Here is a 17,868-nt window from a genome sequence, read left to right on the forward strand (position 1 = left end):
AGGGGGAACCACTAGTCAGTGTACTGCATTGCTGGGGCAGCCATGCATCCTATCCGCAAGGGGGTCCAGGCAGTTCCTGGTTTGCTGGATTCCGTGTTTGTGTAATGGCTGTGTGCTGGTTGGGGAATGCTTGCTGGCAGCGGCCCTGAGTGTAAACTGAGTCTGAGATGGACACTGTGTTTGGTGCGGTTTATCCTGACTGCTTGTTGACCTGCTCTCTTATCCCAGTCGCTGGCCTAGTTGCTAAGGAAGGGACAAACAGTGCACAGCTACTGGATCGGCAGGTAAGAGCCCTGAACAACACGCACTTACCTGCCGCTGCAACCACGACTGGACCACATGCAGATGTACTGGAACCCGTTCACCTCACAGGACACAGCACAAAACCCAAACACAGAATCCAGCAAACTAGAAACTCCCTGGATCCCCAAGCGGATAGGATGCATGGCAGCCCCAGCAGAGCTGCACACTGACTAGTGGTTCCCCCTCCGGGAAACCCTGAGACCCCCTTTCGGAGGCACAGACAAACAAGGGGATGTCTAGCAACCATGCCGGGCATTACACCTAACATACCAGACATAGAACACCAAACTAGACATAACAAATCCCCAAAACAAACCCACACCAAACGTAACAGGGAGTGGAGAAGATAGGGAGACATCGCTAAAGACCTTGATGTTCCACAAGGAGGCCATCACGGACAGGTGAAACATCCAGAGAGGAGCATAGCTCCTTCTCCTACAAAGGCAGACAAACTGACCTCATGCTCATGATAAAGATGCCCTCAATCGGGCTGATTACGTTTGCTCTACCGCTCCAAATTTATAGTAACCCAAGGGTTTTACGTGCAAGGAAGAAAATAACTGTGACACACACACTGGGGTCAAAGCAGATTCTTATTTATTACAGGAAGTTCAGCAGTTTATATAGACATCAGAGAGGCATTCCCCCTGAGGCATGTGGCATTGTTACATTGGCTAAACTATGGTATCTGCCAATTGTGCATTGTTTTACTAACTGTGGTATGTGAACTATGTAAATATCTAACTACTGGTGCCATCTTGTAATGGAGTTCTCTAACAGCAGAAAAAGCATATATGATGTAGCAAGGAGGCGTGTTCTCTTGGGTAGGATGGAACCTTTGTGCTCTGGAGAAGATAAGGTGTTGTCTGAGAGCTAAAGTATGTGGGATCTTTCTTAGCTGAATTTAAAGAATGTAGTCCACATCTCTATCAGTCCCCCTTTGGACCTCATTCTTTCCCTAACGAAAGCCTAGCACATCTGTCCCCATGCTTCGAATCCTCTTCGCCAGCTTCCATGACAACCTAGCTTAGTGTATAGCCCTCCATGACACTGGACTTAGCATGGGAAAGTCAAATGTCAGTCCCTATGGTCGATGATCTCCAGGTGGCATCGTAAGCAGGAGGGGGACCAACAGAACGAAGTGGACCTTGTCTCCCATCCTCACGGAGTTCTCCCATCCTTATGGAGGTCTCCCATGAGCATCTCCGGGGTAGCCTCAGCTATGACTTTGAACAAAAATCTCCTAATGTAGGGGATGACACAACAAACAATTAACGCGAATAGCAGAATTAAAGATAAAATTTAGGAATAGGAAGTAAGCCCTTTTAGGGCATTTATGACCTGGCCATTGATTATTGTGAACATAAGAACTATCAATACTGGGAGTCTTTGGGCTATACTATTAATGGGTCACTGGGCTAGAAGTATCAAACTGTAACAACTTTGTTCTTCCTTTTGCACACCTCTTCCCCAGCCCAGAAACCTATTTTTACTATCTCAATAAGAATCCATATTCTTTTAGTCAGGATCAGCAGTCACACAAGGGGGGACAAGAAACATCCTTTCAAGTCTCCCGACTCAATACTTTCTTGAAATAACTCGAATTAGGCTTTCCTTCAAGCTTCACTGATGTGCTTGTGGTCAAGAACACTTGGAATGAAAAATAACCTCGCCACTGGGTTTTGGAGGGTCCTGTTTGCCAGCCTCTTGCCTCAGGATTATGGCCCATATACTAACTTTGAAGGAGAAAATAGACCGGCCGCACAGCCTAAGGGTACTTTCACACTAGCGGTTTTCTTTTCCGGCACTGAGTTCCGTGATAGGGGCTCAATACCGGAAAAAAACTGATCAGTTATCCCCATGCATTCTGAATGGAGAGAAATCCGTTCAGGATGTCTTCAGTTCAGTCACTGAACAGCGTTTTGGACGGAGGAAATACCGCAGCGGTATTATCTCCGTCCAAAATTCCGAATCAGTTGGCGGAATGCCGGATCCGGCATTAACTTACATTGAAATGTATTAGTGCCGGATTCGGCATTAAAAATACAGCAATGCCGGATCCGTCCTTCCGGTCTGTGCATCCACAGACAGGTAAAAATGTGAAAAATATATATAACGGATCCTTTTCTCCAGATGACATCCGGAGAGACTGATCCGTTCTTGCAATGCATTTGTAAGATGGATCCGCATCTGTATTCGTCTACAAATGCTGTCCGTTTGCTGTCCGACGACGGAACTTCTTGCAGGATCACTCTGCCGCAAGTGTGAAAGTAGCCTAAATCTGTGGAACTGTTTTTGGGCAGGAAAGCCATGCTTGCGGTCGGTCAAATATGACTTCCATGGAATTTGGGAACCCCTGCTCAGATCTGGGTGATTTTTGGATATGTTGTTCACCCAGATCAGAGCCCATAAATTTATGGGGATATGTGGGGTTTTGAGGTGTTATCTGTGTTTTGGGAAAACTGTGTGTTTTCTGCCTGTGAGTGATTAAGTTAATTGTGTTTGTTAATTGTATCACAGGCAGAGCCCATTGTATTTTGTTAATTGTGTCACAGGCAATGCCCACGATGTGCAGCCCGGACACGGAATTGCGGATCCGCACTTCCGGGTCCGCACTTCCGTTCCGCAAAAAAATAGAACACGTCCTATTCTTGGTCACTCATATGACGCACGGCGTTTCGGCACTCACAGGTGCCTTTTTCAAACAAGAAGTGAGCAGCAGTATGAGCACTCATACTGCTGCTCACTTCTTGTTTGAAAAAGGCACCTGTGAGTGCCGAAACGCTGCGCGTCATATGAGTGACCAATAAATCTATCACCAGCAAAGATTTTTGGGAGTGCCGGTTTTCTTTCATTCTTCTGATTTTGGGATTACCTCCACACAAACCGAGCACCCCTCAACCAGTACGCTGTGCCGCCTGACTTCATTACACAATGTCCTATTCTATTAGTGCCGGCAATGTGCGGTCCGCAAAATGCGGAACGCACATTGCCGCTGTCTGTGTTTTGCGGATCCGCAGAACACTCACGGGTGTGTGAATGGACCCTAATTGTATCACAGGCAGAGGGGGGGTTTGTGTACAATTGCTGGGAGTGTTTCTATACTGTAAATGCATCTGATTGGCTAATGTATAAACTGTTGCAGTCGTCCACAAGGTCCCTGGGGGGAGTGTCCCTTGCTGGAAGACCGGCATAAAAGGCTTACATGTAGCCCCATTAAAGAGCTCCTGTTTTACCCTCAACATAGAGCCTCGTCTCATGTGTGGGGGGAAAGGCTATATCTACAGTGGGGATTGCTATACGCTGTATACTCCGCTGGCTATAATCACTGAGCTCTTTTAAGAGCTTGTTCCTGCTTCGCTCGCTAAAGGAAGAGAGGTTCACCCACTGGAGCTTTGTCGTAGCTCCAGGGTGGGTAGGAGGCGACGAGACCCCAACCAAGCTGCGGTGGTTAGTGGGGTCTGCAGTACTTACGGTGTTAAGTGGAGTGCTTGGAGCCCTCGGGAAGCACTAGGAGCATCCATCAACGGAGGTACCCAGTCGGGGTGCCAGGAGATCCGTTACACTAACAACTTCAACATAAGAAGAGCCAGGAGGTCTCACCCAGCACCACCTTGCACACCCTAACCACGTACATAAACCCAAACACCAGCCTTAAAGGGGAAGTGTAAAATCATGCTAACAACATGTTGCCACCAGCAAAAGTGCCACAGTCCACTACCACCAGACCATGACAGCCGTGACAAACATAGAGCCATAAGAATAGATGCTCCAGAATGGTTATTACATGGGGAATACATGAAGCTATTAAAACAGACATGTCAGGAGTGGTGAAAGGTCCTCTTTAATCAAATCTGCTACGCCAGTTTTGTGGGGTAAAAATGTCACAGGTGATACCCACATACGACAATTGGTGAAACTTGACACTTTTAGAAGTGGAGTTAAAAGTATGTCCGGATTATAGATTAGAACACGGAATCTCATTTAGACTACTTTTACATCAGTCACAGGATCTCAAAACCGGAGGAAAACGCTTCAGTTTTGTCCCCATTCATTGTGAATGGGGACAAAACTGTACTGAGCGGAGCAGAGTGCACCAGAATGTATTCCATTCCGTTTGGTTGCGTTCCCATCGTGGACAGAAAAATCCTGCAAGCAGCGTTTTTGAGTGTGTCATGGGATACTGATCAAGACCGATCCGACACTAAATAAAACGGATCTGGCGCCCAATGACTTAATGGATTTAGTGCTTAGTTGTTCATTTGGGATATAATACAACCATATCCATTCCGAATAGTGTCGAGCGAACTTGTGGTTTCAAGTTCGGCGTACAAGGTTCGGGTTAACTTACGGTCCCTGGTAGTGGACTCCATAACAGAATTCTTAGATAACCCAAAACTTGGACGCCAAACTTGAAACACAAAGTTCGCTCAACACTAATTCTGAAGGGATGCAGACTGTTGTATTATATGCAGGATGCGTTTTTGCTGAATCCATGACCTATCCAGCAAAAATGCAGCCGTGAAAGTGCAAGGTTTTAAAAAGTTGTAAAAGTCACATCTCCACGCAACATTGCACTTATGTGACATATATAATTACTGTGCACCATTTCAAAAACTTTAAACTGACCCCCAAACCACCACAAATGATAACCGTCAGGCATGCAGTGACTAGTGAGGAGTAATACTCTGCACACACGTAGACCAGGACGCCGCCACACAGCGAACAAACCACGCCCCCTGCACACGCAGTCACACCCCGTCACGTGACTGCTCCCCTTTGTCTTTCGCGCACACACTGAAGTCATGTGATCTATCAACCGGAAGGCCCCGCCTCTTCCTTTGCTCAACCAATCATAGTCCTCTCTGAGACGTTGGAGCGACGTTTGAAAATTTACAGTGTCCCGTTCAGCCCTAGGTGTTCACAGTCCCGCCGCACCGACAGCGCTGGTTCAGAACACAAGTAAGGGGACGAGGGAGCCCGAGGATGTCACGTTACAGGAGGAAAAGGTGGGTGTGACACCGGACCGGGCGCCAGCCCTTCCCTGAGCAGTTCCGCGTGCCGCAGGATAGGAGGAATGCCAGCCTGGTGCAGTATATAAACACCGCCCTGTAATCCAGTCTTATGGGCAGCATGGACGTGTCCTTCCCGTGTACTGTATTCCACTGCTCTACTAGAGGAGGCTGGCATATCCAGTTCATGTGAGACTGCCCCACTAGGGGGGCTAGCATATCCAGTTCATGCCCCACGGGGGGGGGGGGGGGTCTACTGTGTACATGTCATGTGAGACTGCCCCACTAGAGGATGGGGGCTAGCGTGGCCAGTTCACGCGAGACTGCCCCACTAGAGGATGGGGGCTAGCGTGGCCAGTTCACGCGAGACTGCCCCACTAGAGGATGGGAGGCTAGCGTGGCCAGTTCACGTGAGACTGCCCCACTAGAGGATGGGGGGGCTAGCGTGGCCAGTTCACGTGAGACTGCCCCACTAGAGGATGGGGGGGCTAGCGTGGCCAGTTCACGTGAGACTGCCCCACTAGAGGATGGGGGGGCTAGCGTGGCCAGTTCACGTGAGACTGCCCCACTAGAGGATGGGGGGGCTAGCGTGGCCAGTTCACGCGAGACTGCCCCGCCAGGATGGGGGGGCTAGCGTGGCCAGTTCACGCGAGACTGCCCCACCAGGAGCTTCAGTAGGGTCCTGGCTGCCATGGTAACCGATCGGAGCCCTAGCAGTGTAATCTGCCACTGCCACCAATGGAGGGGAGGGGACCCTTTTCCTTTGTACAATGGATTAATAATATAAGTAGGGAAATGGGCATATGAAGGGAGAGAATGGCCATATAATAGCGATTCCCAACCAGCGTGCCTCCAGCTGTTGCAAAACTACAACTCCCAGCATGCCCGGACAGAATGCTGGGCAGTGTAGTTTTGCAACAGCTGGTGGCACACTGCTTGGGAATCGCTATTATATGCCCATTCCCCTCCCCCCCCAACAATACCCACCTGGCCTGCTGCAATCCTTCCCATGGAGATGCACCAGAATACTCGGAGGAAGTGGCTTTAACTTCCTCTCAGTGCTAGGCAACCGCATGTGACTTGGGAGCCGCTGCACAGAAGTCCCGACCCCATGCCGATCCGCTGGGACACGCCGCTGCACGGCTATCAGGTATCGGCGTCATTTGCACGAGTATGTAGGTGTGTGTGTATGTATGTGTGTGTGTGTGTGTATATATATATATATATATATATCGGTTTTGCCGATATTCAGGACTTTGCCCGTTATCGGTATCTATTTTTCCGATAACGTATTGGGAACAAGGATCGCGCTGCTCTCAGCGCTCTCTGTGTTCCCTCAGCAGCACAGGGGAGAAGGAAGCAGTGTCTCCCTCCCCCCTGTGCTGCTGCTGCCGCCAATGAGAGGAGGGAGGACAAGAGGAGGGGAGGGGCTGTGGCCACTGCGCCACCAATGAAGATGCCTCTCTCATTAATTCATATACAGGAGGCGGGAGCTGGCTGCAGAATCACATAGCCGGCTCCCGACCTCTATGACAAGTAGCTGCGATCTGCGGTAGTTAACCCCTCAGGTGCCGCGGATCGCAGCTACCGCTCATAGAGGTCGGGAGCCGGCTATGGGATTCTGCAGCCAGCTCCCGCCTCCTGTATATGAATAAATGAGGGATTTATCTTCATTGGTGGTGCAGTGCGCCCCCACCCCAGTATTAAAAACATTGGTGGCGCCCCCCCAGTATTAATCATTGGTGGCAGTGGCCACAGGGTCCCCTCCGATCGGAGCCCCAGCAGTGTAATCCTGGGGCTCTGATCGGTTACCATGGCAGCCAGGACGCTCCTGAAGCCCTGGCTGCCATGGTAAGCTCCATGCTGCTGTGTGCACAGAGCACAGGGCAGCAGGGACAGTGTGAAGTCCTATTCACCCTGATAGAGATCTATCAGGGTGAAGAGGACAAGGGTTCTAGTCCCTAAGGGGGCTAAAAGTTAGTAAAAAAAAAAAAAAACACCAAAATATTAAGTATAAATGAAAAAGAAAGATTTACAAAAAAAATAAAAAAATACACGTTAACAATAAACATATTCATTCTCAGCAGATTTGTGTAGGATTTTTTTTTCAAAAATGAAAATTCACAGAATATCGGTATAAATTATCGGCCTGAAAGTTCACAAATTATCGGTATCGGCCCTAAAAAATCAATATCGGTCGATCCATAATATATACACACACACACACTGCTGTTCATGCATAAATAGCAAGTTTAGACAATTTTTTATTTATCTGACATACACTAAACATAAGACCACTACCACCATAACAGCCATACACAGGAATTCCACAACAGTGCCGCCATAACGGAGCCTTACACAGTGCTTCCATAACAACACCGCCGCTGTAACCGAGCCAGGCACCCGGCTTCCATAACAGTGCCACACACACTTAGGGTAGCTCACTGGAAGGTGCGGCAAGAGTTTCCTGCCTATCTGTGAATCCTCTCGGACATTCTAGGAGGGTCGGCAAACATAATGTTACCCCACGTATTTGTGTGGTTTTCCTCCGCGTACTCCAGTTCCCCCACACTCAAAAAAATGGGACCACTGGGAACAATAAGTTATGTGAGAGACGGCAATGTCTGTACAGTGCTGCAGAATATGTAGGCGCTATATAAATAAAATGACAAATTTGAGATCAATGGGGTTCATTCAATGGTACCCAGCAAATGATGAGAAAGCAGGGGTTCAGTATTAGACATGCCCCAACCAGAGTGTATGGTAACACTATGAAGGAGTTGCAACACAGTCCCTTTTTTGTGATGTCGGGGTTCTCCCAGTCAAACCCCCACTGTTAACAAAATGTTATAACCAAGCTGTAGTGATACACAGTCCATGTTTAACCCCTTAGGGACCGGGCTCATTTTCACCTTAAGGACCAGGCCATTTTTTGCAAATCTGACCAGTGTCACTTTAACCCCTTAAAGAGGACCTTTCACTAATGTACAAACTAAAAACTAACTATATCAGTGGGCAGAGCGGCGCCCAGGGGTCCCCCTGCACTTACTAGTATGTCTGGGCGCCGCTCCTTTCGCCCGGTATAGGCTCCGGTGTCTGCGCTCCCTCTGACTGATTTTTTTGTATGAGGCGTGTCCCTTGCTGCAGCGCTGGCCAATCGCAGCGCACAGCTATAGCCTGGCTATGAGCTGTGCGCTGCGATTGGCCAGCGCTGCAGCAAGGGACACGCCTCATACAAAAAATCAGTCAGAGGGAGCGCAGACACCGGAGCCTATACCGGGCGAACGGAGCGGCGCCCAGACATACTAGTAAGTGCAGGGGGACCCCTGGGCGCCGCTCTGCCCACTGATATAGTTAGTTTTTAGTTTGTACAGTAGTGAAAGGTCCTCTTTAAGGACTCGGGGCGTACCGGTACGTCCTAAGTTTAAATCGCGATTGCGGCGCCGCAGGGGTTAATCCGAACAGGATGCCGGCTGAAATCATTCAGCCGGCATCCTGTCGCAACGCCAGGGAAGGTCATGTGACCCCCCCGTGTTGGCGATCGCCGCAAACCGCAGGTCAATTCAGACCTGCTGTTTGCGGCTTTTACCTGCGTTTGCGGCGGGTGTCGGCGGTACAATTGGTTCCCCATGCGGCTGTAGGGGGGACCCGATGGCATGGAAGGCAGCGCGATGTCTAAGGAAGGCATCGCGCTGCCTTCCGGTGACGAGCCTGTGAGATCCAGCCCCCTGGATCTCGCAGGCAGGAAGCTGTATGAGTAATACACACAGTATTACTCATACAGCCAATGCATTCCAATACAGAAGTATTGGAATGCATTGTAAAGGAATATACCCCCCAAAGTTCAAGTCCCAAAGTGGGACAAAAAATAAAGTGAAAAAAAAAGTTGAAAAAATAGTTTTCCCACCCCAAAAAATTAAAGTTTCAAGTAAAAATAAACAATAACGTCATTTTCCCCAAATAAAGTTTAAAAAAAATTGGTAAAAAATAGGTGGATGGGGGAAGTATACATATTGGGTATCGCCGCGTCCGTATCGACCGGCTCTATAAACATATCACATGACCTAACCCCTCAGATGAACACCGTAAAAAATAAAAACTGTGCTAAATAAACCATTTTTTGTCACCTTACATCACAAAAAGTACAACAGCAAGCGATCAAAAAGGCGTTTGCCCACCAAAATAGTACCAATCTAACCCGTCACCTCATGAGACCCTACCTGAGATAATCGCCCAAAAACTGAAAAAACTATGGCTCTCAGAATATGGAGACACTAAAACATGATTTTTTTTGGTTTCTTAAATGATATTATTGTGTAAAACTTACATAAATAAAAAAAAGTATACATATTGGGTATCGCCGCGTCCGTATCGACCGGCTCTATAAAAATATCACATGACCTAACCCCTCAGATGAATGTTGTAAATAACAAAAAATAAAAACTGTGCCAAAACAGCTATTTCTTGTTATCTTGCCTCACGAAAAGTGTAATATAGAGCAACCAAAAATCATATGTACCCTAAACTAGTACCAACAATACTGCCACCCTATCCCGTAGTTTCTAAAATGGGGCCACTTTTTTGGAGTTTCTACTCTAGGGGTGCATCAGGGGGGCTTCAAATGGGACATGGTGTCAAAAAACCAGTCCAGCAAAACCTGCCTTCCAAAAACCGTATGGCATTCCTTTCATTCTGCGCCCTGCCGTGTGCCCGTACAGCGGTTTACGACCACATATGGGGTGTTTCTGTAAACTACAGAATCAGGGCCATAAATATTGAGTTTGGTTTGGCTGTTAACCCTTGCTTTGTAACTGGAAAAAAATTATTTAAATGGAAAATCTGCCAAAAAAGTGAAATTTTGAAATTGTATCTCTCTTTTCCATTAATTCTTGTGGAACACCTAAAGGGTCAACGATGTTTGTAAAAACAGTTTTTAATACCTTGAGGGGTGTAGTTTATAGAATGGGGTCATTTTGGGGTGGTTTCTATTATGTAAGCCTCGCAAAGTGACTTCAGACCTGAACTGGTCCCTAAAAATTGGGTTTTTGAAAATTTCTGAAAAATTTCAAGATTTGCTTCTAAACTTCTAAGCCTTGTAACATCCCCAAAAAATAAAATATTATTCCCAAAATGATCCAAACATGAAGTAGACATATGGGGGAAGTAATAACTATTTTTGAAGGTATTACTATGTATTTTAGAAGTAGAGAAATTGAAACTTGGAAATGTTCAATTTTTTACAAATTTTTGGTAAATTTGGTATTTTTTTTATAAATAAAAATGAATTTTTTTTATTTCATTTTACCAGTGTCATGAAGTACAATATGTGCCGAAAAAACTATCTCAGAATGGCCTGGATAAGTCAAAGCATTTTAAAGTTATCAGCACTTAAAGTGACACTGGTCAGATTTGCAAAAAACCTAAAGGTAAAGGGGTTAAGTGGTGATAACTTTAAAACGCTTTGACTTATCCAGGCCATTCTGAGATCGTTTTTTCGTCACATATTGTACTTCATGACACTGGTAAAATGAAGTAAAAAAAAAATATATATATATTTTTTATTTATAAAAAAAATACCAAATTTGCCAAAAATTGGAAAAAATTTGCAAAGTTTCAATTTCTCTACTTCTAGAATACATAGTAATACCTACAAAAATAGTTATTACTTTACATTCCCTTTATGTCTACTTTATGTTTGGATCATTTTGGGAATGACTTTTTATTTTTGGGCGACGTTACAAGGCTTAGAAGTTGAGAAGTAAATCTTGAAATTTCTCTGAAATTTTCAAAAAACAACTTTTTAAGGACCAGTTCAGGTCTGAAGTCACTTTGTGAGGCTTACATAATAAAACCACCCAAAAATGACCCCATTCTAGAAACTACACCCCTCAAGGTATTCAAAACTGATTTTACAAACGTCGTTAACCCTTTAGGTGTTCCACAAGAATTAATGGAAAATAGAGATACAATTTCAAAATTTCACTTTTTTGGCAGATTTTCCATTTTTTTTTTTTTTTTTTCCAGTTACAAAGCAAGGGTTAGCAGCCAAACAAAACTCAATATTTATGGCCCTGATTCTGTAGTTTACAGAAACACCCCATATGTGGTCGTAAACTGTTGTACGGGCACACAGCAGGGCGCAGAAGGAAAGGAATGCCATACGGTTTTTGGAAGGCAGATTTTGCAGGACTGTTTTTTTGACACCATGTCCCATTTGAAGCCCCCCTGATGCACCCCTAGAGTAGAAACTCCAAAAAAAGTGACCCCATTTTAAAAAATACGGGATAGGGTGGAAGTTTTGTTGGTACTAGTTTAGGGTACATATGACTTTTGGTTGCTCTATTACACTTTTTGTGAGGCAAGGTAACAAGAAATAGCTGTTTTGGCACAGTTTTTTTTTATTTACAACATTCCTCTGACAGGTTAGATCATGTGGTATTTTTATAGAGCAGGTTGTCACGGACGCGGCGATACCTAATATGTATACTTTTTTTTTTATTTATGTAAGTTTTACATAATAATTTCATTTTTGAAACAAAAAAAATAAATAATGTTTTAGTGTCTCCATAGTCTGAGAGCCATAGTTTTCAGTTTTTGGGCAATTATCTTGGGTAGGGTATGATTTTTGCGGGATGAGATGACTGTTTGCCACTATTTTGGGGTGTGTATGACTTTTTGTGATGCAAGGTGACAAAAAAGTTTTTTTTTTTTTTTTTTTACGGTGTTCACCTGAGGGGTTAGGTCATGTGATATTTTTATAGAGCCAGTTGATACGGACCGTTTTACACAGCTTTTTTTAAACAAAAAAATGATGTTTTAGTGTCTCCATATTCTGAGCCAGTTTTTTTAATTTTTTTTGTCTTAGGTAGGGTCTAATTTTTTCGGGATGAGGTGACTGTTAGGTGCTATTTTGGTGCGCATACGCCTTTTTGATCGCTTACTGTTGTACTTTTTGTGATGTAAGGTGACAAAAAAATGGTTTATTTAGCACAGTTTTTATTTTTTACGGTGTTCATCTGAGGGGTTAGGTCATGTGATATGTTTATAGAGCTGGTCGATACGGACGCGTCGATACCTAATATGTCAACTTCTCTTATTTTTTTTACTTTATTTGGGGAAAATGACGTTTGTTTATTTTTACTTGAAACTTTTAATTATTTTTTTTTGGGGGGGGGGGGGGACTTTATTTTTAAATTTTTTTTTTTTTTTACTTTTATTTTTTGTCCCACTTTGGGACGTCAACTTTTGGGGGTCTAATCCCTTTTACAATGCATTCCAATATTTCTGTATTGGAATGCATTGGCAGTATGAGTAATACTGTGTGTATTACTCATACAGCTTCCGGCCTGTGAGATCCAGGGGGCTGGATTTCAAAGGCTCGGCACCGGAAGGCAGCGCCAATGCCTAGGGAAGGCATATCGCTGCATTCCATGCCATCGGGTCCCCCTTACAGCCACATGGGGACCCAATGGCAAGGTAAAAGCCGCAAACCGCAGGTCACAGGACCCCCCCCCCTCACATTTAGCCAAGGTGCCTGCTGATTTGAGCAGGCACCTTGTTCCGATCACCGTGTGGAAATACGCCCTGTGTCCTTAAGAGGTTAAAGGTCTCTTTAACCCCTTAGTGACCACCCATATGCATTTTATCACTTCGTCCTATGACAGCACCAGGAGAGAGGGATCCACCTCCCAGGACAGGAAACCCACAGGTATAAATCTTCGCAGACGCCCCTCCTCCTCAGTGGTTTCCTGTCCTAGGAGGACAACCTACAGGTGTTTGTTATTTTCGTTAGGGAGTAGTTTCTCCCTTTTAACATTGCAGGCTGGCTGGAGAAGGTGATCCCGGGTGACCCCGCTCCACACACCTTGGAGAGGAGACGGACGGCTAAATACCGGGTACTGAAGTCCTCTCTACTCTCACTTCAACCCTCCCCGCTCTGTACCTGAACAAGATCGGGCATCCCGCACGAGGACATGCGCGGCGCGAGCACAGGGCAGAGGAAACAGCAAGGAAGTGAAAGATCCAGTGACGCATAGAAGGGGCGGAGCTTAAGGGAAAGGCGGCAAATTTGAAAAGGAAGGAGCGCAGAGCGTCCAGAGCGGCACATAGGCTTCTGCCTGGCGTTTCGTGTGCAGTTTCTGAAGATAAAGCCAGTATCCAGCCAGTCTCCCCTGTGATCTTTGCTGGGGTCTTTCAGATCCAGAGCTATTGGGATATTTCCAACATGGAGAGTTCTGGAGAAAACCCTAAGGACCCAGTTACCCCTGCACCTATGGTAGGAATGGGTATGGGCCTGAAGAAATGTAAGTGATCTACATTTAACTTCTTTCTCTAGAGATCCTGATTTTTTGTTTGTTTAAATATCCAGGGTGTAACTGAGAAACCCCCAAAAAAGCTACTGCGAAAATACATCATAAGGAATGTGGTATCTGTAAGGCTAAACTAGATACTTCATACACTAAGCCCCTATGTAAAGGGTGTATTGAGAGTACCATAGCGGAAGAATCCCCTAGTATGGTCAAATGTATGAAGAAAATTATTAGAGAAGAGTTAACTCTTATGTCAAGTAAAGAGCGCCAAAGATAACACATCTTTTTCAATTGGAAATTCTGACCCCTCTAGTTCAGAGGACGGACTTGAAAGCGGTGAAAGGGAGTCCGTTACATCCTCTTCAGATGAGGAATGCAGTGGTAGACCTTTTTTTTCCTGTTCAGGAAGTAGATCAATTAATCAAGGCAGTGAGGTCAACTATGAATCTTGAAGATACAAAAGAGGTTCGCTCGATTCAGGATATCATGTTTGGGGGCCTGCAGACTAAGAAAAGAAAAGCCTTTTTTTTTATCCACAAGAATGTAGAGACTATGATGATTAGAGAGTGGAAACATCCGGATAAAAGAAGCTTTATCCCATCAGTAATCAAAAGAAAATATCCGTTTGAAGAGGGTGAATGTTCTCTATGGGATAGGGCCCCCAAAATTGATGTGCCCATAGCTAAAGTGTCTCGAAGGTCATCCCTACCCTTTGATGATTTGGGCAATCTTAAGGATCCGATGGACAGAAAGGCTGACACCTTTTTAAGGAGAACATGGGAATCCATAGGTGCATCCTTTAAACCTAATATAGCTTTCACCTGTACGGCTAGGGCACAAAAATTGTGGATGAAACGGCTGGAGACGCAGATCCGGGATAAGACTCCTAGAGATAAATTATTAGAATCGGTCAAGGCTATTGGAAAAGCAGCCGATTTTTTTGGCAGACGCCTCTGCGGATGCAGTTAGGTTGTCCGCTAGGGCTTCATCCATGGCTAATTCTGCTCGTAGGACTATTTGGCTGAAGAATTGGTCAGGAGATGTGGCCTCAAAAAATCGATTGTGGTATCCCTTGTGGGGGGAAATATTTGTTTGAGTCCTCCTCGGATGACATATTTCGTAAGCAGGAACGTTTTTCTCCCAGAGAGGCAGAGGAAATAGGAATAGGAGTCCAGCAAATAGGAGTGACAGATGGAAATTCTCCAGGTACAAAGGGCTCCTGTTCAAAAATCAATCCAGGGTCCCCCTCTAAGAAAGACAGCTCCCAATGACGCCAGGGTGGGAGGAAGATTACAATCTTTTCTCCCAGCCTGGTCCATTAGAAGAGGGATTCAGGCTAGAGTTCAAAAAGTTCCCTCCGAAACGATTCAAAATTACGTGAGTAGATCATTCAACTCAGACTGCCTTAGAAGAGGAGGTTTCAAAGCTCATTCAAAAAGGTGCACTTATTCAGTGTCCGGAAGAAGAAAGGGGCGCAGGATATTATTCTACTCTGTTTTTAGTAAGAAAACCAAGTGGAAAATACAGGACCATCATAAACTTGAAGTCTCTAAACAAATACCTGTTATACCAACGCTTCAAAATGGAGACTATAAAGACAGTAATTTAGCTTCTTTAAAAGGACTGTTTTATGGCAGTTTTAGACATCAAAGATGCCTACTATCACCTTCCGATTTTTTTCAGGGCACCAGAAGTATCTCAGAGTGGCCTTAAGATTCCAGGGGGAGCTGAAGCATTTTCAATTCCAGGTATTACCTTTCGGAATCTCGATGGCGCCAAGGATTTTTACAAAATTAATCTCTGAGATGGCAGCCCATATCAGGGAAATGGATATTCTGTTTATCCCATACTTGGACGACTTTCTGATTGTCGCACTGTCTTACCAGAGATGCTTATTTCAGGTCCAGCAGGTGGTAGAAATCATGACAACCCTGGGCTGGATCCTAAACAGAGAAAAATCGAGACTGATTCCAGAAAAGAAACAACAGTTCCTGGGAATCTTACTGGATTCAGTGTCTCAGAGATCCTTCCTGTAACGGAACGCCTAGCACCCCGACTGGGTACCTCCGTCGATGGATGCCTTCCAGAGGACTCCAAGCACTCCACTTGACACAGTCAGCACTGCAGACCCCACGAACCGCCGAAGCTTGGTGGAGGTCTCGCCGTCTCCTACCCACCCTGGACCAACGACAAGGCTCCAGTGGGTGAACCTCTCCTAAATCCAGAGACAGGAACCAGGAGCAAGCTCTTACAAGAGCTTATACTCAGGGGAGTATTGTGATATAGCAATCCCCAAGAGTGTAGTTATTCCATCCCCCAAACATGAGCCAAGACTTCATGAAGGTATAAAACAGGAACACTTTATTGAGGGCTACCCGCCCGTATTTATGCAGGTCCCCATCTGGTGTACATGCCCCTAGGGGACCAGAAGGAAGACTGTGACACAGGACAGATACGTAGCACTCAGGATACACAGACACAACACATCCCCACAATGCATCATGGTTTCCTCCCCTCTGCCCTGGAGACACCCGAGGAGCAATTCAATTATCTCTCAGGACAAAGGGAAATCGCCAATACACATGTGGAGACAACAGGACAGAAATAAGCACCCAAACACCCAATGTCACACCCCCACAGCAAACACAGACATTTAACATAGCCGCAGATAGCTAAAGTCTGAGTGCATATCATTAGGTGAATGGCACTCAGAATACACGAATACAATAAAATTAGCTATCTGGGTACCCTCACATAACAAAATACCATTCCAAAGACAGATTTAAGCTGTGTCTGTCTTCTCCTTTAAAGTTAGTATGGGCCATAATCCTGAGGCAAGAGGCTGGTAAACAGGCCTCTCCAAAACCCAGTGCCAAGGTTGGTTTCGCCACACTTCCTAACCTCAGAAAAGATTCATAAAATAAGGTCAGTGGTTCACACCCTGATAAACAATCCGTGTATCCATAAGGAAGGGGGTGTCAGTACTGGGAACTCTGACCGCCTGTATACCAGCAGTTCAATGGGCTCAGATCCATTACAGAGCCCTCCAAGAGGAAATTTTGGGGAACTGGTCAGGAGAAATGGAGGACCTGGAAAGCAGTATAGTGCTATCAGCCCAGACTTGTCAGACACTGAAGTGGTGGTTGTCACTAGAGAACCTGGAGCAGGGAGTTCCATGGAGCAGCGGTCCCCAACCGCCGGGCTGCGGTGATCAGGGCAGTCTTTAACTCTGTACTAATGAAGCGCTTCCATTATGGAAGCGCTTCATTAGTACAGAAGGACCAGGAAGCGGTGAAGGATCTGTACTCGCCACTTCCTGGTCCTCGGCTATCGGCTGTGCAGGGCTGCGCACAGCGTGAGGTCGCTCTGTGACCTCACACTGTGCGCCGCTATACACAGCCAGCCGACAACAGAATGAAGAGGATCGCCATGGTGACCAGGAGCAGGAGAGGTAAGTGTTTTTTTTTTATTTTTTATTTGCACTAGGGGTTGATGGCTGACCTGGCAGACATGAGGGGCAGATGTTGCACATATGCTGAAAGTATGGTCAATAGGGGTGCACCGAAATGAAAATTCTGGTCCGAAACCGAAAATTCTGGATGCCCTTGACCGGAAACCGAAACTGCCTTTTTGCCCAAATACTTTTAAAATACTTTTTTTTTTAATGATTTTATTAATAATTCTTTTTCATGAATTTAATAAATCATATTATATATGGAGGGGGGGATCTGTGGGTGGCGCTGTTATGGAGAGGGGGATCTGTGGGTGGCTCTGTTATGGAGGGGGTGATCTGTGGGTGGCTCTGTTATGGAGAGGGGGATCTGTGGGTGGCGCTGTTATGGAGGGGGGGATATGTGCACTGTTATGGGCAGAACAGTGCACAGATCCCCCCCTCCCCATAGCAGTGCCATAGACCGATCCCCCTACCCATAACAGCCCCGGCCCTGCTGCTCACAGCAGACTAATCACTCTCACTGCATCTTTATTTTACCTTACAATCGTGACGCTCCAGTAACAACTGTGCAGGCAGAGCGGAGGGCGCCGTAACGTCACTTACTCACGTGACGCACCTGCTCCGCCCACTTTATGAATGAAGGAGGCGGAGCAGGCGCGTCACGTGAGTAAGTGACGTTACGCCACCCTCCGCTCTGCCTGCAGAGTTGTTACTGGAGCGTCACGATTGTAAGGTAAAATAAAGATGCAGTGACTTAAAGTAAACCGCCCGCCCGCAGATGGTGAGCTAC

At 45.9% G+C, this 17,868-nt stretch overlaps 1 protein-coding gene across 3 annotated transcripts in view; it reads left to right on the forward strand.

Annotated features, from left to right (window-relative positions):
- Positions 1-5,182: 5,182 nt before the first annotated feature.
- The window catches only part of LOC120991673 (protein regulator of cytokinesis 1-like), a 73,502-nt gene continuing 60,816 nt past the window's right edge, over positions 5,183-17,868 (forward strand). For all 3 annotated transcript variants that reach the window (XR_005776756.1, XM_040420472.1, XM_040420473.1), the window contains exon 1: positions 5,183-5,312. Coding sequence is in view for 2 of the 3 variants with exons in the window: in XM_040420472.1 (XP_040276406.1) it covers positions 5,290-5,312 (23 nt within the window). In the remaining variant the exon portion in view is untranslated. The remainder of the gene's footprint in view (positions 5,313-17,868) is intronic.

This window comes from Bufo bufo, chromosome 2 (assembly GCF_905171765.1).
Source record: "Bufo bufo chromosome 2, aBufBuf1.1, whole genome shotgun sequence".
NCBI classification, from domain to species: Eukaryota; Metazoa; Chordata; class Amphibia; order Anura; family Bufonidae; genus Bufo; species Bufo bufo.